The sequence below is a fragment of the Pleurodeles waltl genome, chromosome 1_1 (assembly GCF_031143425.1).
Source record: "Pleurodeles waltl isolate 20211129_DDA chromosome 1_1, aPleWal1.hap1.20221129, whole genome shotgun sequence".
Lineage (NCBI taxonomy): Eukaryota > Metazoa > Chordata > Amphibia > Caudata > Salamandridae > Pleurodeles > Pleurodeles waltl.
Window position 1 is genome coordinate 145,372,714 of NC_090436.1, and position 26,083 is coordinate 145,398,796.

Here is a 26,083-nt window from a genome sequence, read left to right on the forward strand (position 1 = left end):
ACTAATTCGACCACAAGCTGTAAAGAAGCCTTTAAATAAACTATGCAAGTGTATTTAAGCAAATAGCGCCATTAAACGTGAGAAGAAACATAGCAAGCGCACTGAACGCTTTAAAAAAAAAAAAAAGTTCCGAAGCTCGAAGTAAACTAAAAAGTAGCGCAGGACTACAAGTCCTAGGGCGATACTCCATGGGAGTAAACAACTTCCAAAAGGAAACCCAAATGAACCACTAGCGAGCAAAATAATTCAAGAAGACAGCCCATGAACTAATCCATGGGTACTCGCAAACATTTTCCCAGGGGCCACAAAGTTTGGTCTGTGGTGCGACCGAGGGCCGCATTGATGCTAGCAGCATGCGGATCAAAGGGAGGAGGGGGCTCTGGATGGGGAGGGGTTGTGGCGTTATGGTGGCAATAGGGGGCAGCAAAGCATATAGATCTAGTGGCTAAATCGCGCAATGTGAAACCAGAAAACCTGGCATTAATCCCAGCTTCCCAACCTTACCAAACTGTGTGATCCTATTCAATTGTTTTATTTCACTTTCCCTTCTTTTTTTTCATTATTGTATGTAGGAGGACCTCACAATGCATGACTTTGGCATGTGCGCTGTGCAAACCATTCTCCTGTGTTTGATTTAATAAACTATAAAGTTGTTCATGTATAATAGCAAATCAGGCCAATCAAAGAGTGCAGATAACAACTGACTTGCCTCTTAGTTCACTATTGGCATTGTTATGAAGGTGGGGATGAGAATGAATGTTGGGGGTGGGGGAAGAATGAAAGTTTCTGAATTTATGTTTGAAACCTTTGTTTTAAAAAAATAATCCTCCATGCACTGTTAGATTAAATGGTTCTGTGTGTAAATGAAATACACGTTTTGATGTTTTTAAGAACACTTATAGACATTTGCTGCAAGATTTCTTAAAGAATGAAAGTGTTCCTGCAGTTAAAGCAAGGCAGGATAAACTCCTTACTTTCTTTCCTTATCTTCTATCATGTTTAAATAAAGTGTCCTCTGTTAAATCCAGTAAACAGCAGCCTAGTGCTACTGCTGCTCTGGGGGCCGCATGTAAAGGTTAAAAGGGCCGCATGCGGCCCCCGGGCCGTACTTTGAGTATCACTGGACTAATCAAAAGCAAGGGGAGGAGTCACAAGCACCATACTGAATACAACAGCGCTGTCTAGGCTCGACCTAAAAATCAGACCACATGATGCCCACCACTATTCTGGGTCAATAAGGTGTCTTATTTCTCACAATGCCACTATAAATGGCAATTCAGTCGCAAGTAAGAAATGTTCAGTTTGTCTGGGGTAACCAGCTAATAACGCACCTCAAACAACAAATTTGAAATCCTACTTTTGTGGGTAACAATATCAATCGACCAAGTATTTCCGATCATTTCTGACAGAGCAGCAGAGTCTTAAAAAGGTTCCAAAAAGCTGGAATACTTTACATATCAACCTGTGTTCTCTTTGAGGCATGTTTTCAAGTATTAGGAACCTAAGCCAAGCAACTGGTGTATTAAACTTTATGTTTGAATAACTTATAGTTCTAACAGCTAAACTGTTTTTATTGCCAAAAACTGACAATTGTGGTGGTTACAGACGTGGCACCGGTCTCCACAATGTTTGATAAGCCTGGCTGTTAAGATCTGAAGACTGGATCCAGATATGTTGCTCTTATGTTTCTTTGAAGAGTAAAGAGTGGATGATCAGCCTACCAGATACCTTTACAACTGCTCAATGCTACACCAAGACAAGTTATTTCTAAAACTAACTTTAATCATGAGATTCTTGCAAATCATAACACTATACAATATCCACGGTCACAAATGAAGGTCTAACAACTTTGGCCCTTCTTACTTAATTACAATGATATCAACGATGTAGCAATACGCAACACTAGAAGACATGGTCAAACAACTATTGCAAGGGTATAGATATTTACAGGTGACACGAAAAACAATCACCATCATAGTGTCATCCGCTCTTTTAGTAAAAGGGGCAGCTTAAGTGGACGTATCAAAAACACTCACAGAACAGGGAAGTAGGAGCAAGATATTTTGCTTACTTATTTCACAGTGCAGGACAGTTGTGGCAATACATTTGACACCAGTCTTCAGAATATTTGATCTACCTGTCAGTATGTTATAGGATTTCTGAGAATATTGACACTAGCTCTCGGGTTTGTTTCATCTTAAGGTCTGAAGACCAGCTTCTCATGCTCCACGACAACTGTACAACTGCAAAAAGAATTCCAAAAGTGGACTAATCTTCTGGGACCAGTTAAATCGATTAACCTAATGTCTCCAACACTTCTGACTATACAGTCACCAAAAAGCAATATTCAGACCGAGGTACTCAAAGGAGCCTGAGGGAAGGCAGCGGGGGCATGAAGCAGCAGGAAAACAAAGGTCCTACACGAAAACAGATCTTTTAACACGCCCACCCTCCTGCACAGCTGAAACTAATCCCCCTTCTCTTCTGGGTCAGGCAACTGCCCCAAACTAGTGGGGCTGCTAAACAGGGAGAAAGCCAATTACAACTCATAATTATCCTTTACAAATAATTCATTTGCAGATGTAAAGTTTTGTTGGTGTGTGAGAAATAGTGTCAAGGTAACTCCTGACTGGACGCTGCTGATCAGAACTACGCAGACAGGGACTCCAACCCCCAGAACCCTCAACAAAAGCAAAGGCCATAAAGCACTGCGCTACACCTGCGGAACGGGATGCTGCTGATCAGGAAGGGGCGGAGAGGAACTCCAACCCCTCACAATCCTCGGCAAAGGCACTGAGCACTTACTGAGCGCCCAGAGGTGCCATAAAGCATCGTGCTACACCTGCTGTGCAGGACGCGCTCGGGTGAAGACCGGGCCAAGAGCAGGCCCATCTGCAGACAGAAGAGGCTGGGCTTGGCTAACCCTCTTGGTTGAGTGGCATTGAGGATTGTGGACTTTGAGAAGATATTCATTATTCCATTTTATGTTGCCCGCTACTGATGACTGTAGGAGTAATCCTATTGACAACACAGTATGCCGAAGGCCCTCAATGGTAAACGTAAGCCTGCCCTTAGAGCTATACCCGGCCCTCAGAGAACAAGCATGGATAATTTTTTAACAAGGGCAGATGGCATTATAGACAAGGAGATTGAGTTGGCAGAGCGCTGGCTCTCCCTTGCTTCACAACCTTCTTCCCCACTTCCCCAAGAGATCCGGGGGCTTCTCCTTCCTGTTTAGATGTTGCAGTGTCTATCTTGCAATCTGAAGGAGCTTCGGAGTTGCCCTCAGCCGACGCTGCCCTACCGGGGGCCTATAGGAGCACCCTTGTGTCATAACAGGCACAATCACAAGTCCCTGTCCCTTTGGAGCCGGAAGTTGTAATTGTTGCCCCTAAACCTAGGACGGACGACGATTTGCAGGGACGGGGGGTGGGAGAAAGCGGTAGGAGCCCAATAGAACACTGAAGCGCCAAAGGCTTAGCATCACCCACACCGCCAGGCAGAAGGATTAATCAAAGGGGGATGAGCTAGCACCTCTGCCTGACCAGGGCCTCTTGATCGACCAGCTGAAAGATATGATACACACAGCCCTGGACCTAAAATTGAAACTGCTTGCAAGCTTGTGGATTATCTTCCTCTTGCTCCATGATAATGATTGGATCCAAGAACATGGAGCAGAGGGTAGTCAATGAGGCCCAGGCATCATGTGGGACTAGTGCTGTCCATCAGTCCTCTGGGAATTCCCAATCGAGAGGAGGGAACAGGTCTCCTAGTGCTAGTAATGGGTCCAATGAGGGCAGCCACTGGAAATTACTTAACGCTCCTTCTACTCTCATAACTAGGGATCCAGAAGGGAATCTCATAGGTATTGCTTGTGTACAAGAACCCCTCCTGATCGATTCGCCTGACTTAATGGGTATCAAGCTAAAGTTTCCCAGGGGCCTGTCACTAGTTCTATTGAATGTATATGCTTGCTCTATGCCAGCTAAGTGCGATTTGCCAGTTCTAAGTTTGTTAGACAACCTAGTTGGGACCTATAAACAGGACGCCAAAGTAATAGTGGCTGGTGTTTTTAACAATTCATTTGAGCCTTGTTATTGTACTTAATTTGGTAACAGAAGAAGAAGTTGAGCACTGGGGAGTCCCACATGTGGCAGGCAACCCGGAGAGCTACTACACCAATGCAGCCCTGCAAGTAGCCTTTGTGGTGATTGCACATAGTTTGCGCGCTTGGAACAGGAGAACTAGATCAGATTCAACCAGAACGTTCACATTCAAAAGAGGCTGCCAGAAGAGTGTCATTGATTATGTGCTGGTGGGTGTTCGGTTGTGGCCGGACCTTAGCGACATGAGGGTGATGAGTACTACTGTTAGTGATCATAAGCGCTTGGTTACCTCTTAAAAGGGGAGAACAATTCTTTAGGACAACCTGTTTAAGAGTTTGCAGTATTGCCTCACCCTATTGCGACAAATAACTGCAGTAGAGTAGTGTGGCCTAGTGTTATGGCGGACCAGGAACTGCATGCAGAGATCTATCAACTCTTTGTCCGATTCCTGTCGTAATTTGAAGGAACTTCTGTGGATCCTGACCCTATGTTGCGTACCCACCAATTATATTCCAGCCATAGAACTGACCTTCCGTGCTGGGAAGCAGTTTGGTGAGAAGAGGCCCTATGGAGTGGGGATACTCCCAGCTCCAACTGAGTCACCGGGAATTTCCGTTTTTTATCTGATTTTACTGTTAATTCACTGGTTGTACTTACTAGTTAATCCGCAGGCTTTAGGAGGCGGCGAGGGTTAGGCAATTAGATATCAAAAACCCTGCCAGTCTTGTCTTAGCCAGTCAGGTGAGATTAAATAGAAGACCAAAAATGTAAGAAATAAGTGTTTTTTTAGGGATTAGTCACTGTTTTTTCATCCCGTGTTTTAATTTATATAATTATCAGCACTGGGCGATAAAAACGATATTTGTATATTGGGTTTATTGAATTTTAATGTTTTGAAAGACTATATTCAGATCCCTAGGAGTTCGTTTTAAAAAGTCTACATCGATTGTATTTCTGCATGATTTTATGTAATTACTTTTTTATGTGCTTTTATGGCCGTATGTGCCGATATAAAGATCAAATTCAAGTCCTGACCGGAATTAAGACGAAAGGAACTCATCATCTAGCAAAGATTTCAATATTAATAGTCAATAGTACATGAACTACATGGATTTAGGAGGGACTGCAATGAGGAAGGCCTCGTACGTGTGCTAACTTAGTCATCCAGGAACAAAAATCACAAGTGACAGAGTATTCACTCTGAGAAAGAATTCGAAAAGGCAAGCAAAAAATGTACTAAAAATAAATAAGGGACAAGCATTTGAACTGCCAGACACTGCCCCAACGAAAAGGGAATTATTTTCCCATGTTACACATGGAAGAAGGTGGATGTAAAAGCACATTAATTTTAACACTATGCAGCAGTACTTTGACCAAATAATTGTGTTCCGCTAGAAAGGTCAGCTGTTACCCAAACAACATTCAACTGATACATCAGAGGAAACAGGTGGAAAGAGCATATACCACAAGATCAGTAATAGAATAAGAGTCCAGTTCTAAACAGGTCCAAGAAGCCACGAGTTTAAAGTATAAAGTACATTTTTGAAATTATCCTTTATTCTTTTCACAACAGGCTGAAAGGTACAGCAAACACGTTTTATCCCAGAAAATAGAAGTGACTTCTTCAGGGCTAGAGAAAACACTTCAAATCAATCAGTTCTCATGATTTGTAATGCTGTACATGGCATTTTGTTAATGTATCAGTTCTCTGTCTCATTTTCAGACAACGTCCCCATCTCATCAGATACTGGTACAAACACTTTTTAAGTTGATATCTACAAACACTAGTCAAAAAGGCTTTTGAAACACGCCATGTTGCTACAGTAACACATCAGTTTGGCTTTCTATAGAGCAACTTGTGTGTGTAGATATCAAACAGCCAAAATATATCAATTGTAATCTTAGTTTGCCTTCACTGATCTTATCAGACTGACAAATAGGTGAAAGCAATACTTTGTTGGTAAAAAGTCCAGGATTGGAAACGTGTTCATTGTGAACTTAGGCGAGGCAGTCACTCTAGTGGGATCCTCCTGATGCCTGTTCTACAATATGTCCAATTAGATCTTTTCTAGAGGTGATTGTTGTGTTACATATTTATTGCATTCTTCTACAAATTTGGACGCAACTACTTACTTGAATTAAGCATTGTAGGAAGCTAGCTCCTTATATGGTAGATCAAAAGGGATAGACCATGCTAAGAGTCCAGGGGTTCCCTTACTAGTGGACAGGGGCTTGTTTTTGCAATCCCAAGGTGCTCTTTTAAGGGGTAGTGTGGTCGAGCAGCCTAAGGCTTACCAGAGAAGCGTGTTAGACATTTATCACACGCACACAGTCAATAAATGAGACACAAGCGCTTGTTGTTGTTACCTGGAAGGGGGACTAGGTCTATCAGCGATCTCTGGGCCCTTTGTATCCCCAAACCTGCACTGGATTTGCTGGCCCCGCAGGACTTCCCATGGCACGGGACCCACCCAGGCAAAGCCCGGGCCCGTCCTGCACCAGTCAGCGCACGGAAGAGGCTGAGCTGAGACACACCTCTAACATTTGCCGTAAAAGAGCAAGGAAGACTAAAGCCTGTATGGCCCTTTACAGTTTTGTGCAACTGCTGTGAGTAACTCCAGCTCACACCTACTTGGTAGAGGAGGTTGGGGCACAGCATCGGATTACTGAGAAGTATAAAATTCTGTACTGGGCGCAATTATTCCTCCAAAGGGGAAACGTAGGTCAACTACCTGTCTGAAGCAGCCTCGTACTAACACCTCGCTCAACGGCTTTTTATAACAAGGCGTGGGGCTGATTAGCAAATAAATCAAGCTAGCAGAACAACAATAATCTCTATCCACACCGCCTAGCGAGGTGTGCCTACTTTCGTCTGGGGGGAATCCTGATGCAGGAGGTGAGTCATGTAGCACATTGATTCTAACCCGCTGTTACCCCTCAAGCTATTTTTATCCAGGTGCCTAGTGCGCCGTTGGAGCCTCATATTGTTATTGCCTCCCTGGTGGGTACCGGTTCTAAAGGGAAAGGGGAAAGGAAAAGAACAGAAGAGTGCCACAAATCTAAACGCCTGCGGATAGCACCCAGGAACTCCCAGGGGGACACAGAGTATCGACTTAAGGACATGGTTGAGGCTATGCTGGGTACAATTTGAGGTCAGTTTAATAAGTGAACTGGAGGCAAAGCTGACTCCCATCAAAAAGCGTCTCACCACCATTGAAGTTGCACTTGGAAAACTAAAGCCACCTGTGACACCTCCTACAATGCCTATGCTTACCAATATGTCCGCTCTACCTACTACAATGTGTAATCCCCCTGTGCCTACACTACCAACAAGCAGGGTTGATTATTGCATGGAGAACTGTTCCTTATTTAGAGTTGGTGCTCCCCCTTTACCCTCCAGAAGTAGGGAGCAGAAGGACCCTCAGCTGATTCGGGAGGAGGGGGGGGGGGGGGGGTAAAGCAGGGCAAGGGGGCAATGAATCTAGAGAGGATAGAAGTTCTGGCCAAAACCAATTATCAAACTCCGTAGTGCTCGATCTCCCACCCGAGGCATGCCCCTATGCGGTAGTGATATTCAATGTATCCCCTCTTCCCAGGAACACAATTGAGTCGTCTCCCAGTTAATGAATAAGGAACTTTATTGGTTGCACAAAGATGCTAGCTTCCCATTCCTAATGTCCCTAAGTATATTTATAGTCCAAAGGGTAAGGTGGGTTGGTGCATTGCCAAAGAGTTGTACAGGGGGATTGCATGATCGTAAATTTTAATTTCCCCGCTATTGTCTGCAATATTTTTGCTAATTTCTTTTCAGGTGGCAGCATCCAGGTGGGCGTGTCACTCAGTCAACTAGACGTTTTCTGTCCACCACAGAATCATGTGATTATCCCTCTATGCAATTAAAAACAGAGGAGGGCCAATACTGAGAATGAAAGCAGAGGTATCTGGCTGAGGAGACTACCAGGGTGAAGAAAGGTCCATTCTTCCCTGTCTGAGGACGATTGACTCACCTGTTTTGGCCTATCTCACATTGCATTTAAGGTGGATTTTGGGCAACCCCGCAGGCAACAACAGCTGGCAACTATTGCATGTTCAAATTTGGTTACACTTGGCGCTAGCTGAGATTCAGAATCCGCAGAGCCTCATACATCTGACTGATGTAGACCTGGCCCCGTGACAGGGTCTGCTGGATTTTTGAAAATTTCTAGTATGGACAGCTCAGAGATCTTTAGTGGTGTCATCTTCTAGGGAGGAGGGGGGGGGGGTCAGTTTCTCACCAGTGTTACAACTGAGGGCTCTTTTATCGTGCCCATACTGGGAATTAAGGAAATGTGAATATTCTAAGCTGGAAAATCGCAGGGGTTAGGTCCACAATGGAAAATCTATCATGGGGGGGATTCATTGTTAAACATCCAATATGTCTATTTCAGGAATACTGGGCCGTACTTGCAATATATAGGGGTGGCTACAAGGGTTTCTGGATCTCAGCTAGCGGACCGGGAAGGTTGCTTGCGTGGGTGAGCGTATCTCTTTGTTGCCCTGTAGCTGAACTCAAAGTGGATTCCAGAGATATCTAAGGATTTTTTCACCCCACCTTAGGGCGCACCTATTGCATTACTAAACATCTAGAATAGAAGCACAGGGAAAAACGGTGTGCCTCCTACACTGCATATATTGGATAAGATCTTGGCGGACCTTTCTGGTTCCCATTATGCAACAGTCTTGGGCGACTTGAATCTAACCCATGAACTTAATACTATATCGCAGGATACATCCGGGTATCCCAGAGTTGAGAGGCTCCCCAATTTTTTTTTTATCTAGGGCTGCTCTACAGATGCAAGATATCACTTTAGTCCATTGACTGCAAGCATATAATGGCAGGCCGCCCTTAGACGCTACACCTGTCCCAACATTTAGGCGGGGGGCTTATGAAACCCACACTGACTACATTCTGTTGGATATCAGAATATGGAGGCATATGTGAACATGACTGTAATCCCCCGGGGAGGAGAGTGCTCACTACCCTTTAGTGTTGTGAGCCCACAAATTAGGAACACTAGTTCCTCCAGTATCTACCGGGAGTTAATCATAACTTACAGGTTACCAATAACTGCAGGAACGTGAAGTGGGAGACTGTAAACTGTTCCCCAGAAGTTACGTCACATTTGTATTTGTAGCTTACTGTACACATGGAAGCTATGCAGGACAACTGGGGGGACAGCGAGAAGATCATGGTGGAACATCTAAAGTTTTACAATAGTTTGAGGGACCTCTTTGTATCAATGAGCAGCACCACAGGATGCAAAAGCACGGATAGTGGATGGTTTAACGACTCCTGCAGGAAGACTAAAAGTAGCCTGTTAAAAGCAGTTAAGGGCATGAACACAAGGGAGAATAGGGTGGCTAGAGAAGAGTACAGATGGGAAGTGAAACAAGCAAAGGTAGCTTAGGAAAACACATTTTGGGATGAGATGTTGCGGGTATCCTCATCTAAAGATTCCAAAAACGCCCGGCGGCTAAATCAGTATCGGCAGTGGGGACTCCCGAAAACCGGCAGGATCCTGCATACTTCCCTGTGAATGGGTGGTCCATTTTGGCAAACTGTATTCAGGTGCACCAACCTGTGAGTTGTCCCCAGAAGCATCTACATCTGAATTTTCATCTCTTCCCTTGGTTGGAGGAGCATAGTACTTTACCAAAGTTTTCCCTTGAAGAGAATGCTCTGGCAATCCAAACATTAAAACAAGGGAATGCGCCTGGCTTGCATAAAATTCTGGGCGATCTTTATGATCCCAACAGCAGTATCTGGGTCCCATATTGTGAACATCATCACAAATGCATTTGTCACAGGCGCGCCAATCCTGCCTATATGGAGAGGGGCTGAGATTGTGCCTATTTTCAAGAAAGGGAACCCTGGTGTCCCCTCAAACTATCACCCCATCAGTCTTCTGGATTATTTCCCGCAAGTCTTTTCTAAGCAGATTCTTGAACGGCTAATGGAGTGGATGGACAAAACTCATGTACTATCCAATTTGCAAGCAGGGTTCAGATCTTCAACCAGCTCCAGTGATCAAGTATTTTGCTTCTTGCAGATCATATATAGGACATTGGATGTAATGGGCGGTGATCTCTTTGTGATATTTGTTGCCCTCCGAGCTGCTTTTGACCTGGTGCCAGGGGAGAAGTTGTAGATGACTGTGAGAAACAGGGATTCTAGGATAACTGCTAAGAATCATAATTCACCTCCAGGAAGGAAACTTTGCCAGAATCTGCAGCACTAAAATGGAATTAATTGACCCAATCCCAGTTAAGAAAGGTGTCCATCAGGGATGTGTTCTGGCCCCTACCTTCTTTTTAATGTATATTAATAATTGCCTACAGTATTTAACTAACTGTGCCAATGACTCCTTCGTTTGCGAGGCAAAAAATTCCAGGCCTCTTTTACGCATGCAATGCTCTTCTCCTAACTAAAACCAGGACAGGTATTCAGAACTTGGTTGATAGCTTCTGTGCATTCTGTAAAGATTATAGTTTAGGGATGAATGTTGCCAAAATGAAGCTAACGAGGGGCAGTCACCTACTATAATTGCACATCACAAAGGCTCTGCCTAAGCACGGTCACAAGGTTTGACACTGGTCTTTTGTAATCTCTAGATAAGCTGGTGCCAGGACAGCAAGGAAAGGGATGCTCAACACCTCAGGGGGGTAGAAACCTCTAGAAGCTTCCTCTACTTCAAAATGGGCATCAGGTATGAATAATGAACCCTTAAAATCCAACTCTTCAGTACACTTCTGGAATGGTGGATACTCTGCCAGGAAAACTGAATGCTGTGCTACTGAAGGAACTGCCACTCTGCTGCCCGGAAGGACTGCTGCCCTCTTGCCTGGGTGAGAAGGACTGGACATGCAACTCTAAACCCAAGACCCCAGAGTGACTCCAAGGGCTAGCTGGTTGGCCTCCTATTCAGAAGCCTCAGGGACACAAAAGACTTCCAATAACCTCGAACCCAGCACCTGGACTCTGCCATCTGAGTCTTTCACTACCAAGTGGTGCCACCCCAGACCTAGACCCTTAGAAGTGGGCCTGCAGGTGCTCTGCCAACACATCTGTGGATTCAGCAGACTTGATGAATCTCCTTTGTGGCACATCTCCTGCAGAACTGGAGCATCGCCTTTGCTGCTTGACGCATCGCCATCAGAAGAGACACATCGCCCCTGCTGGGCGCTCTTCCCCAATACAAGGACTTTGCACTGCCTATTGCAGCCCATCAGAACTGCTGCAGAGTAACACATCTCCACGCAAGGATATCACACTGCACTTCACATCTCCCCAGAACTGCTGTTGCACAACATTTCCTTGCCCGTACCTCGCATCACTTCTGCTGCGTGACGCACCCTCAAAGTGGGGTCTGCATCACTTAGCAACCAGGATTAAGGTACTGTGTTCAGCAGACCTACATGGGTCCCTCGCTACTTTGCGGTCGGCCTCAAATTGTAACTTTGCACCAGTCTGCTGTGACCAGATAACCACAGTTGGCGCTTTGTGCTTTTTCACACTATTTTCAGTTAAATCTTTCAAGTTGCATATCTCCACTTCTACGGATTGGATTTTTGTCCTTTTGGTCTTGATTCATTTAAACTTGAATCTATTTTTCTAAATTGGTTTGGGATTTTTTTCTTGTGTCGCGTTTTCACTTTATTACAGCTTGACGTGCAGCATAAATACTTTACTCATTGCTTCTAAGTTGAGCCTGACTGCTCTGTGCAAAGCTACCAGAGGCCTGTGCACAGGTTAATTTGGGGTTTGCTTGTGACTTCACCCTGAAAAAGTGACAAGGATTTTGTTTGTTGCTTGAGTAGGTTTTGAACCAGCAACTCAATTTCTTACACCAGGAAAAGATATCTCTTCCTTCCCAACTCATTTTCTTCCACAAGTTTAGAGTCAATTTGACTGGCGCACTGGTTTGGAGCACAACACTTTTCTCCTGGAGTATGCCCAAATCTTAACATGTTTAGGTGCACAAGCTACTTTTCTAAAGTGTGACACATTAGTAAACACTACAGAATTGCATTGATTGAGTTCTCACTTGCTTTCTAGCTTTCTCACTTGGTACAAGTTCCTGAAACGAAGAAAAATTACATTTTACACAGTCTAGATGACAACATCAGTGTAAAGGGAAACCAGACAGAACACACAAAATAACAAAGGGCAAACTCCCCACATCTGAATGCTCACCAGCTTTCCATCTTTGCTGTGTTTTCAGTGCATATCTGTCACAATCTTCTCTGCTGATCTTGTATTTTTCAGCCAGGTTTTCAGCAGTGACACCCATTGGGGTTTTAATATGTAAATCAGTAAGGCCGGCCCACAAAGTGTCTTCCAACTAAGTAAGGAGTAAAGCACAAACAGATTTGTGTCCTTAATCCACAAGACAAACCACCAACAGTTTAAATTTGATTCCGAAAGAATAAACAGGATTTTGAGAATAACTCAAGCATATGTTCATAAGGGTAAATCTGTAAATGCAACATTAATTGAAATAATAAAGGGCAAGAGTAAAGTAGAAAATTACAAGAGATTTCTAGGTTTGTATTAACGAAGTGTAATAAAAGGCAAAAACGCATTCAAAAGCAAGTCAGATTGTCTGCCAAATGTATATATTTTTAATACGCCACTCAGCCACCCCTGTGTACAGTTATATATGGGTATGGCTACAAAGTGTCACAAGTTATGTGTAACACATACAAGTTGTTTTACGCTTTTACCTAATTAACCTGTTCATTCTGGCTTTCTTTTACCATTATAATTAAGGGATTAGAAGAACCAGCATGCAAAATGCTAAAACACCAGGACGAGGTAAATAAGTTTTTATATATATATATATATATATATATATATATATATATATATATATATATATATATATATATATATATATATATATATATATATATATATAAGTTATGCATGTGTGCCCCCTAAGTGTTTTGTTGAATGCATAGGTGCCTGAGCTTATGGTTGTATGTGCATTATCAAGATATATGGATGATTGGATTTAAGTATTGGTTTGTGTGTATATAAAACTTGAAAATGTGTTACTTTGTCTGCAAAAATAGGTCCAAGCACACATGCATATTGTACGTTTGTGGGAGTATGCACTAAATAAAAGTTAAGCCAAGGCCTCTGGTTTTCTCAAAGCTTACTCAGGATTGAAATCTCTGGAGGCATTGGAGTCACTCTGCTTCTTAATTTAGAGCAAACTCAGGAAACAATACCACCACATGATAACATTTTCTACACTTTATATGGCCCACCATTTCTGATTCCCTTAGAGGGTGCTAGTGTAAGTAAAATGGATTATGTGGAAATAGGAAACTTAATACAAGGCAAATATGTTTCCCTGTGATAATCCAGACCTGAGTAGATATTGTTCTGTGGGATACAAATGCATGTGCACAGCAGAAGAGGTGGCATGATGACTGGAGGGTTGAAATATATACGATACACCAACAGTGCCCTACGGCAATGAAGCACATGCGTGGCCAGCCCTATAGACCAAATGCATGAAGAGCAAAGTTTGTCAATTAAATACTACAGCTGGGGCACTTTAAAACACACTTGCCCACAAAAGGTGAACATATTTTTTTATTATAAATGTTTAAGGGCTTTTGCCATGTTACCGTACAGTATGTATTCAGCTAAACTTCGGACAGTCTGACTTTGGCTGCATTCACAAATACAAATGCAAATACAAAATCCTATGACAGAACAGGAATAAGTCATAACTACAGAAGTGGATACGTACGTGGGAAGAGTTGGTTTAATCTGGACATATGAAGTTATGATAGGGCAGGAGTTAAAAGTTCACAATTTATGGTTTGCCTTGCCTTCTGTGTAAGAGGTGGCTGCGATAAATGGGTACAGGAGCGTGGTGCTAAATACTGCTAGTTATATGGTGGCGGTTTCCATGCCCACATCAGATGACCATGCTGTCTATTTACTCCTACTCAGCAGAATGGACTCAACTGAATCCTCTTTCGGGAATTTCACTAATGCTTCCTATTATCTACAGGACTGCTAGGTACAATGCTTATGAACACATTTGCAGATGGGTTTGCAACTAGACTTGCATGCACCATGTCTTCCAGCACTTCTGGCAGCGGCGTGGTGGGAGTTATTTTATCACCAGTGTGATGAAGCCCACTTCCCTTTGCTTGGTGTGCCTGAGGCACATGGAGCCTTTCTCACTGGTAGTGGGGCGCCCAACTTCCTTTCATGAGATTTTGAGAGCAGATGATCTGATAGAGTAAGGGCCCTTCGGTCCCAGATCTCCCTCGCTCTCCAGGTCCATATTCTGCAGAGATGCCCATCGTCACTAAATACTGGACAAGTATTCAAGATAAAGTGGCAAGGTAAGTAGGAATCTAATTAAATTCTCAAATATCCACAGTAATATTGGGTATGTGGGAGACAGGTACATCAAACTATTTCTGTACCAATGTGTAGTGGTGGCCAAGAGGGACACTGTGCTGAAATAAGCTAACCCAGAACTACCAACAATTAGACAAAGGAGAAGTAATATGGGAAGTACCTAGCAGCAGAAATGTAGTACACACTGGGAGGGGCTTCCCCAAATATTTCTGAAAAGGTGTGGGGCACTTGGATAGAGCATCACAGGTTATGATAGAAATAATTTGATGTGACTGAAACTGACCAAAGAGAAATATCATTTATACAATAGGCTCAGGTTAAGGGTGGTTTCCAAATATGGCTATGAAATTAATGCGCTGTAACTATTAGGCCACATGGAACAGAGGGTCTATCTCGAGGTCACTATTACAAAAATGCTTACTAATGAAAAATTGTCAAAGTGACAACTGCACTACCCTGTATATTTCTCCCTAAAAGCAGGTAGCAGTGCAGGTCCTGCACCTGGGCTCACGTTTGCAATGCTTCATGAAGCTAGTGTGAATGAAATGGAGTTTCATCCGCTGAAACAGAAATGCATGAGAGAACCACAAGCCAGAAATGCTTTTGAAAACCTGGCATGGCATTTTGGGAAAAGAATGCGTGAATCATGCCAACAGTTCTTATATCATGAACAGAACTCCGCTGCCTTTTGGCTAGGTTCACTCTATAATCACTTACAAAAAACAAAGGTTACAGGGAAGTTATAGTTAGGCTCACATTATAAACATACAAGACCACAGAAATTCACCTGTTAGAGTTATCTCAAATAACTATAACTCATGCCCTAAGGTAACTATAACTCGCGCCCCTGCTGTGCACAGTTTTTTCATCAATAATGTACTGTAAATATTTCATTGATTTTATCAATGATGTTATCAAAGAGGTCACGAGTGCCGTAATTTGTGGGGTAATTATCAGTGCATGGTGAGGGTGTGAGTTACAGTGTACCTTTGGTGTAATTCCGTTCAGCGGTTTCGAGTGTAGGTGTGTCTAAATACCCAATGGAAAAAAATAATGAGGGATAACGTGTTTTGGGAGCCCCCCCCACCACCTTTTTCTCTGCCCCCACTTGATGGATCACCCTGCAACTTTTAAGACAGCAGCTGAATTGATCAAAGTATAGGTTTTGAAAAATTCGAGAACATTCATTAAGCAACACCAAGTTTATTGGCAAAACAAAAAATGCACACTCTATGGAAACTACGTCCTAACTAAAACTACCTAGTGGCGACCACCACTATATTATTATATATATTTAGTAATAGAATGATCTCAAAGTGGCACTACTGACATTGTATGCACTGGCCTTGTTTCTGGGCATACTCGTCCCACTTAGGGCATCACACTGAAGTATATAACAACTTGATGAACGGGATGCTTGCATTATTCGAATCCACAGACGTGAATTCTGTGCACACTGGGACACTGGAAGCAAGCTATAGTGGATTGATGAGCCCTAATAAGGGCAAAACATGTCTTGGGTTGCTTGTGTTCCAGTTCAGGGAGGACATGGCCTGTCAGTTCAAGCTGGACTGTCCCTATTGGAGCAGGGTCGAGAATTACTTCCATTGGGCTGGGTTCAGAAAGAGGCAGCCTGGAGTGCAAAATAATGATGAACTGGGATGCAGCCTGATTAATAATCAGTAGCTGAGATTAATTCAAGCATTCCCTCCATCACTTTTTGTATGTGTTACTGCTCATAGTGAGAAGCATCTTGCAGGACAGCATTCCATATATTTCTAAACCGGAGTACTATCCCAAGACTAGGGATTGGGACCTCATGTTTATGAGAGGAGGTTAGGTTGAGCGATGCCTGATGCCTGATATTTCACATTCATGCTCTCAGGAAGTAATGAGGTAGGCAGGCGAGCAGGATAAATTTGATCACCTGAAAAATGTGATCTGAAATCTTTTTTTTTTTTAAATATACACAAACTTAATTCATTGTAGAAGATTGGTTAAAAACATAAAACCATGTCTCTCTGACAATCAGCAATCAAAGTCCTCAAGTTTCATCTAGGAATTGTATATTAGCTAAACAAATACGTTTGTATGTCCAACCTAACTAGGCATGTGCAAAACTAATGTCATTTGTTGTAGTATAATTACATAAAATCACACATATTTATGCAAAATGCATCTTGCACTCAATTACCAGAACACTTTGTTTCAGAAAACCTTCAATACAAAAATTTAACTTTGAGCAGATTTTTGCTCGCTCCCATTCAAAACACTGTTGTTCGCGTTCAGATTTATAGTCTTGAGGTCGAAAATGACCTTAACAGTCCCCTTGGGTTAAAAAAAAAATCTATCTGAAATGTTTGTTGACCGCTCATGTTAAAGAAACTGGCATCTGCATTTAGAACTTAGTTTTGTGCTAAAAAATTACCTGAACGGTCTAGTCGGATAAAACATCTACCTTAAATGCTGCTCGCATTCAACAATTACCTGAACTGTACGTCTTGAATTAAAACTTCTCACCAAAATTAAGCGCTGTGGGGTGAGCTTGGTAATTTTATGTAAATCTTGTTGAGCGAAATTACCAAAATTATGCCTGCATAATTAAAATTTTGCTCAGGCCTAGTTTTGACACCAAGTAAAGCATTTTTCATTCCAGTCTCTAAAGGCAACAGAATTCTATAATTACAAACTTGGACAGAAAATCTTTAGTCCAGTAAAATCAGGTGGTTAGGGAGCCTAAATGTTCTTGCCAGGATGGAAGGCAATATAGTTTATCATGAATATAATGAGGGTGTTCCTTGCATGCTCCTGTGTGCCAATTATAGTAATTCGTAAAGAATTCATCTATCCACCAAGAGGCAGTGCAAAGACTCACCGCCCCATTTATATACTATAATAATTGCTTATCTTGAACACCATGCGAGTCATGCTGTTCTGCATCTGCTGACGCAGGGCTATTTAAAATTGACAGAACTTCCATATAGGAAACTTGTAAAATCCAAAATTGAGTTGATTTCAGTTTCCACTATTGCTTGATTGTGAGTTCTATTGATGAAAGATAAGCCATACTTTAAATCGAATGAACTAAAAAAGCATGAGTTTTCAACTGAAATGATATGTGCATCAAAGATTGTTTCTGAATTCCAAATTACTCTCAACATAGAAAGAATACCAAAAATATCAGGTGTCAGATGTCATATGCTTAGGTAACATATCTGCTGAGTGGCAAGCAACACCAACTTGGTGCCCTTCTAATTTCAAGCTACTGTGGTTCGTCCATATAGTTTTTAGTATTTGAAAATCCTTATGCCGCCCACTGATCCGCAGACAGACATTGCCATATTAATGATAGTTTACACCATCAGCTCATATCAATCGAGAAAAAAATTGAATGCTTCAACTATTGATCATTAATTTGGTTAGTACGCTCTACTTCCCTACAACTGTGTGCCTATCAAGAGTTGTCACCATGCAGAAAAAAACCTAGTTTGATTAAAAAACAATTCGAATTGGAGTTATGACATTATTGGTAATGAAATATGGTAATCAAAGCAATAGCTCTTTATTACTTACTCATCTCAGCCCTTACATCATGAAGTTCTATCAAAGAAGAAGCTACCGATATCGATCACCCACTAACATTTCTAAGGAAAGACCAAGTCCAGAGACAAACAAATTAAGGACTGTAAGCAGAAGGTCAATAAATCCTAAAGCCAAAGCAAGTACTTGAAGTTCAAAAATCATAAGGCACAACAAGTGATTCCAGAGGAGCAGGCCCAAAAGAAGGAAAACCTTCAATACCTGACCAACATGAGGCAACAGGAGTGTTAAGGAAGAAGGCAGCTACCAGACAAGCAACCAGCAACAGATGAGGGAAAATAAACCTAAAATAACTACAACATGGTAGCAAAAGGGCCTCAAGCAGAGGCAGACAGATCTCACCCAAAGCATAAATGGCATCATCAACCACAACTCAAGAGGGCATATGGGAAAGTAAGCGTATTGCCAAACTAGACGGCCAGGTAAGCATGGTAGGTAGATAAAAGATATGAGTTTAAAGTCATTATGTGTATTTCATACCAAAAAAAAATGGTTCTTTTCCTCAAATGATGTGAAATGATGTGCACGGATTCTTGAGCCAAAGTTTGACAAGCAATCAACTTGAAGAGAAAAAGAACAAACCTTCTGGTCCTGTCCAAATTTTGTCCCAAATCGGATGTTTCGGACAGCATATGGAGCCTGGCTCATACTTTCAGATCCGCCACACAGAACCACCTCCGATTCCTTAAGGCAAATTTCCTGAAGAAAAAAAAAACGGAGTCCAAACGAAGACACGTTACATTTCATCGTATTGGTATATGAACAGGAACGAATGAGCACAAAGTCAGAAAATCCTGGAGCTACTTGTATCACATGCAAAGCCACAAATATTAGAAGGGAGGTTTGCATTTTGTTTATATTAACATAGGAAAAGAAATTAAAATAAAGGATCAAATGAATTAGTTACACCCAGGCTAATTCTGCAGTTTAAAGAAGAAGAAAGTTAACTGGCAAAACAACAGCAAATGCTTTCTCTGTACCACCTACTGGTCGTATAATGTGTTTTTTCACTGACTTGACAAAGGAGATTCAGGCTGTACAAATATATTACAAATCTGAAAATCTCAGGAAGGTAAATACTTGCGCCACATTGTGCTACAATCATGCGCGCACACTACAACAGACTACCTGCAATGCTGCTGCTCTTAAAGTATCAACCAATCAATCATATCTCCTCAGACCAGTTTCATGCGTCTGCAGGAACATTAGTTCTCCCGTTGATGACAGGCAATACATTTTTTCAGCAGGGACTGTGATGTTTCTGTTCCCATTACAAAGAAGTCATTATATTCTATCACCAGGGCCATATCTACCTTTAGATTTGCTTAACATCACTGAGTCGCATACAAGTTTGCCACTGTCTACAAGCAAGTTGATCAAGTGATGTATTCACGTAATTAATTGTAATGCACATCTCAGAAGCTGTGAACTAGCCTGCAGCCATCAATATATCCAGGTGCGCAAAAAGAAAAAACATTGACATCTTGGGACCCAACAATGCAGCCTGGAGTGAGTATCAAGGGAGAAACGATAAAGCACATTGACTTTTCAGAGACAATATTGTTTAAATTATGTTCTGGAATTTATGTAGTTCATACTAAACCAAGGGAGTCACAGGGCTTCAACAGAAAGTAATATTTTATAAAGAAGTGATATAAGTGAGAAAGTACAGCATCCATGAACAAAAAATAAAATCAAAGACACAAGCAAAATTGAGTTAGAATGAAATTGATACAAATGATCTGTGTTAGTCATGTCTACAAAGAAGAACTTTTTAAGACAGGGTAAGATGGAGTCAGTTTAAGCCAGGTGGCAGTGCATTCCAAATCCTAGGTTGGTTTCCCGCACATACTTGTTTAAGAGTTGATTTATTCTTGAAGATTATTACTTTCTGATGCTTCCCAGACCTCAAGCACCACTAGATATTATAGGTTTGGGTGTAAGCTACTAAACGCAATTTTACATTTGTATATTCAGCCCTACAAGCTGCAACCCCTCGAAATGGTTGTGGTCAAAAGAGTCGAGTCCCCCAGGGCTCCTCCCTCAGTCCAACCCTGTTCTATGTTTACATGGCACTTCTCGCCCACATAATAAGAACCCTCAACATCAACATTGTCTGCTACGCCAATGACACTCCGCTCATCCTCTCACTCACGGACATGAACACCACCAACAGGAACAACTTCACCACCTGTACATTGGGCAGAGCAAACTGGATGCGAGAGAACTGTCTCCAACTCAATATGGATAAAACAGAGATCCAGATCTTCGGAAATAAGAATTCTCCAGGGACTTCTTCTGGTGACCACCTGACATGGGCCCAATGCCAGCTCCATATATCACACCAGAAACCTCTGCATCATCCTGGACGACAAGCTCTTGATAAACAAGTCAATGCCATTATCGCATCCTTCTGCCACATAAGCAGAGTGCTTTGCAATATCTTTAAATTGCTCCCCACGCAACCAAGACACACAGTCACCCAGGGCCTCACCATCGGCAATGCTCCACACATCAGCATCTCCAGCCATCTCATGCAAACACTCCAAACTATCCAGACCACCTCTACCAGTCTCATCCTAAACTTCCTCAGAAGCACACACATCACGCTCCGCCTCAGAGAACTGCACTGGCTACTCATCCAGAAGTGCTGCTAATTCAAGCTTCTCGCCCACTCCTACAGAGCCCTCCACAACGTAGGACCAGCCTGCCTCAACGACCGACTCCAGCTCTACCACTCCTCCAAAAAGCTACACTACACTTCTCTCTCCCTCTCTCACACATGAATCCACTGCATCTGCAGAAGCAAGACAGGAGGTTGTGCTTTCTCCATCACAGCCAAAAGCTGGAACAAACTACCTCTACATATCAGGACGACCACTCCTCTTCCCAACTTCTTCAAGAAGCTGGATGTTCAACTAGGAGCACATCCAGACCTATGCTATTGCTCCGGCACCTTCATACCCTCACAGGTGGTAAGCTTTGGTACTTTTTTTCTCTCCCTCCACTATTTGTCCCTTTGTCACGTGAATGCCTAATGATGCCACACTGTAACACATATGTACCATTTTTAACTGATTTATCAGGTTATTTTTGAAACAATTATATTATACCTTAGCATTTCAACACATCCTGCTTTTACTGTTATTCAGATGCATCCTTAAAAGAAAAAAAAAAACTCAATAAACAGATTCAAACAAACAAAATTGATTTATTTTTATGTCGACTATTCCTGTATTGTTTTTCCTTTCTGCTATGAGAATGATCAAGTTATGGAGATGGAGAAATTTCCTCCAGCTGCATTCTGCAGCTCTTAGATTCTTTCATTTACATTTGACTTTTCAGAGACGAGCAGTGGGCTGAATTAGAATGCATTGTGAGGCGAGAACGCTGGCGGAGCAATATGGCATATGTTACAGAAGGCAATTATCAGAGGTGGATCTTTGAGTTATATTGAATAAAATAATATTGTCACTGTGTCCATCCCAGGTGTGCCTCACCTATGAAGGTTCATCAAATTCTGGTACTCATATTCCAAAGGATAGAGATACAGCTGGGATATTGCAGAAGATACCCAACAGCCTGCACTAAAATTTCAATAATTAGTGATACAAGAAATTCACTTTATAGAGAGGGCGTCAGACATTTAAATGTGTTTGGAGTAAAAATACATTCGAGAAAGCAAGCAAATTTTGGCATAGCTATAGTCCTAGAACCAGAAGCCATGGGATAAGTCTGTTAAGTGAAAGATTCAGGGAAAGCATACCAAACTCATTAATATAATTAAATTGTGTCTAGACCACACACAGGATGGTAACTGCAGAATGAGGGAGGCTCTCTATTATGTCAGTATAAAAACCAGAAGTAAGCAGTGTCCGTGGCCGTACATGAACAGATATGTAGGGAAGTAATTGCTGCTCTAACTCATTGCAAAAACAAACAGGGACCCTTGTTGAACTTTACTTTTGCAAGTCAATGTATAAAAGCAACGTTTTTTTTTAAAGCAGGTACCAGATTATTGTGTTGTAATACAGTTTAAGGTCCACATCCCAGGTGAAAAACAAAGTTGTCTTGGCTATGTTACAAACCAATCCAGTTTTACTAAGAAACACAAATTCCAGAACTATATTTTCCTACCACACCATTACAGTACGTAGGATTCAATATTATGATCCATGCGCCATCATCTACATTCATATTTACAAATCAAGGGCCAATATTTACAGTTCTATGATAAAGCCCAACCAGGCATAGAAGAAATACATGAGAAAAAAAATAAAACATACTAAATCAGTCTACATCCCTAATGTAGGACGATGCAATGGTACCCAATTTCATAGTTGATAAATGCCTGATGGCAGTCTTTCCATCCTCAAAAATATCAGGTTTAAGGAAATCAAACGATAGGCTCTAAGGCCGAGTAAAAGACAACTGCAGAGCTCCATGAACAAAAAATCTTATACCTGGCATCCATTAACAATGGACTGGAAACCAGACCCACAGAGTCTGTTAACGGTGAGGGCAGGAACAGGGATAGGCAAGCCAACCCTGAGACCGACGTGCCTTGCAATGTATGCAGCATCCGAGGAACTCTGGAAGACAAAATGAGACACAATTAAGCTCCACTAAAGCCAGAAAACATTTCCTGCAGTTAGAAGATTTGGATATGCTCTCTGATTCGGCATATTAAAACAAATAATATATAAAACTCTGCTTTGCACCACGATCTCTACTCAACAGCTGCAAATTAATTAAATGGATATTTTGACAATTAGCAAAATATTTCTATTGTGAGTCCCTCTCACAGGAACAAGACAAACACCCTTGCTCGTCCCGATAGAAGGAAAGTCGTACCCTGGAATATAAACTGTTGGTGCTCTGCCTCTGGTTGCACAACAATCACCTGGTCTTCTCAGCTGTCAAGACTAACCTTCTGAGATGTGCAGATTGAGCAACTCAAATGTAGTGTTGCCAATGTTTTTATTATTGTATATATAGCTACATGTAGGGACTTTTGGTCTGTTAAACTGCCAGTCACACTTACCGCACACAGCATACAGCAGTGGGTCAGACCACTTCAGCCACTGCTTCTCCTCTATGAGAGATAAAGCATTTAGCCTGTGTACCAGAGATCTGGATTTCATTGGCTATTGAGTGCCTGAAGCCCTGTTTTTGTGTGTGTAAATTTGGTGCTGAAGTTACAGTGTATGCAGTTGTTACTGGAGGCAGTCGTGCTGTTGTGTCGTGCACTACAGGTGGGATATTGTTAAACAATGTATTGCTTCTAGCTGCTTTGTAGACTGTGTGCTGTGAACATGAAATGTTATTTGCAGGATTGCTGTACTTCATGATTTTTCCCGATTGAGCCATGTAGGTGACTTAAGCACCATGAATCTTAAAATGCTATTTTATTAATTTATGCGAAGAACTGTATTACTATACTTTACTTAAGGCTGCCCTCAAACTATTATTATTCCCTCCTCATCCTTTTTATGAATCCTCCAAACACCAGCCATTTTGAAAGTGACTTGTATTTCACGTATCACATTGTAATGTAGCTGCCTATATGAGGATTGTGATCGTTGTCTCCCCTTCGACCACAATACAGAACACAACATGATGTCTTGCCAAATGTAATTTTACCTGTAAGATTATATATTAATACTACTGTTGATGTTGTGGAGATGCTTGTTATGATGACATAGTAATCCAACTGATGTCCTGCTGGACTTGATAAGAATGTCACTGAATGAATTGCTTAACCTTTCCTTTTCTTTTTCTCCTTCCTTTCTCCCCAACCAGAGAACTTTATCACATTTACATCTATTACGTTTCCTTTTGTTACGTATACCAGATCTGTCTCTGTACAAATTTACCCTCCTGTTCTAATGCTTGTTCGTGTCAAATGTAATGACCACAATGTTATTGCAATTTGTTACTTTATCCTTTTTTTATGGTTAATGTAGAACGCACACAAGTGTTGCTTGAGAACTCCTTGCTAGGTTACATGATTACTGTATGCGTTTCAATATAAATGCAATAAAAACTGATTTAAAAAAAGAGGATTGTGATGTAATGCCTCAATTACTCACTGGTAATCTCCCTTACTCTGATTCTTCAGATAAAGAAGAACTGGAGTACTAAAGATTACCAGTAAGCCAAACATTTCCTCCACACTCCTCTCTAGGCCAGTTCCTTACTTGAAGGCGCATATACCCAAGAAATATGCCCTTGTTTCAGTCTGACCTACCTCAAGATATACCAATATGACAGACAACCCAGGAGTTCACAAAATCTTTCCTTTTTATTAAAACACTCCCAAGTAAAAAAACAAACATCATACTATCAAACCTTTATGAAGAAGCTACTTTAGATAGAATCTTCAAACCGGAGTCTAATGTATTTCCATGGGCCAAATTCAAGCTATAATGTGAAATACATGTAGGAGAGTAAGCACAATGAGCAGTTACGGCTATATCCAGAATGGAAACCACAAGCCATTCTGCCAACAGCCAGACATACTCCTGGTACAATGGGCTTGCACTGTTTCAGGGAATTATTTTCCAGAATGCAGGTAAACCAAGGAAAAAATTGTCTTAATCAGTCTACTTAGCATAGGTGTAAAATACTTACAACCTTTCTTTAGCAGATAAACTATTGTGAGATTACCTATATTCAGCTGTACTACAAATATAAACCTTTAGAGTTCTTAAAACATCTAAAAGACAGAGCTTAGAAACGGAGTCAGCAGAAGAACTGACACAAAGTTAGGAGGATAATTTCCTGATCCCTGAGAAAAGCTGAATTTAGCAAATTCCATGAAAAATAAAGAATATGAATCTTTGGTCTCAACAGATCAAACCCCTTCAAAGTCTTATTAGAAGGGAAGGGACTCTGGAGAAGATAATTCACTACAAGAAGATGATATGGCCTTAACAGCGGACCACTGAAGCCTCAAGGTAGCTAAGTACAATTCTTGTCAAATCTATGCTGCTAATTTGAAGAAAATTTACTGGCGAGTGATTATTAAATCACACCACTGGTGATTATAACATTTTATGTAGTCCCCTTCTAAGCCCCGTACTACCTGGGAAACAGAAAGACCCTCATGTAAAAGTTCCCTCAACTCCAATGTGATAACTTCAAGCAACATAGGGTGACAACGGAATTGCTGGCTGAGAGGTAAGGGTATAGGGGACAATGGAAGAATCCACTAATTTTCCACTGAAAGGAGCATAAGATTGGTAAACCAAGTTCTCGAAGGACAAAAACAGGCCACAAGTTCCCTAGGAGTCTTTTCCAGAGGTATACAGAACAGACTTCAGCCACAGATTCCGGAGAGAACCAACCTCCATAGCTAGAGGACTGCAGAACCTTGAAAAGTACAGCATAAGTAGGATACTTCTCTGGTCTGCAAACAGCCCACACTGAGGCAGAAAAGAACGGATAACCTAGTCCTGGCAGCAAGGAAATATTCTGCTCATATGATCTGCTTGTCTATTGAGTATCCCTTGAACATGAACTGCTGTAAGAAAAAGACTCTCCTCGGCCCAGGAGCAAATCTGGTGATCTAACCAATTTAGGGCTTGAAGCCCTATGTCAAACTAATGACTTAAATATGTGTTCATCACCATGTTGTCTGTGTGTAAAATGAGAGCCGTAAGCCTGAACTGATCCGAAAAAACCCGAGCTGCCATCAAGCCCCACCAATTACGGTTTCATATATGCTGTCCAAAGTCTCTGGGCTGACGGGACCCCCAGAACTGCACTGTCGGTACGAAAATTTCATACGTCTTGGCGAATGGGGACCAATGATGAAGGATGTGTAGACAGACCTGGCCCGGGTGCAAGCATGCCCATGGAATGCTGAAGCATGTTGCTGCCTAAACAAAAATAGAGGAAAGGAATTTTAGAATGCTCTCCTCTTTTTTTTCAAGTTTTCATGGTG

The 26,083-nt window shown here is 41.8% G+C and overlaps 1 protein-coding gene across 1 annotated transcript in view; it reads right to left on the reverse strand.

The window, feature by feature from the left end:
* The window catches only part of ACAA2 (acetyl-CoA acyltransferase 2), a 128,523-nt gene that overhangs the window by 51,910 nt on the left and 50,530 nt on the right, over window positions 1–26,083 (reverse strand). Inside the window, exons 4-6 of the mRNA XM_069219214.1 lie at window positions 22,599–22,727; window positions 18,718–18,834; window positions 12,340–12,487 (exon numbers count right to left, since the gene is read on the reverse strand). Coding sequence (XP_069075315.1) covers window positions 12,340–12,487; window positions 18,718–18,834; window positions 22,599–22,727 — 394 coding nt within the window. The remainder of the gene's footprint in view (window positions 1–12,339; window positions 12,488–18,717; window positions 18,835–22,598; window positions 22,728–26,083) is intronic.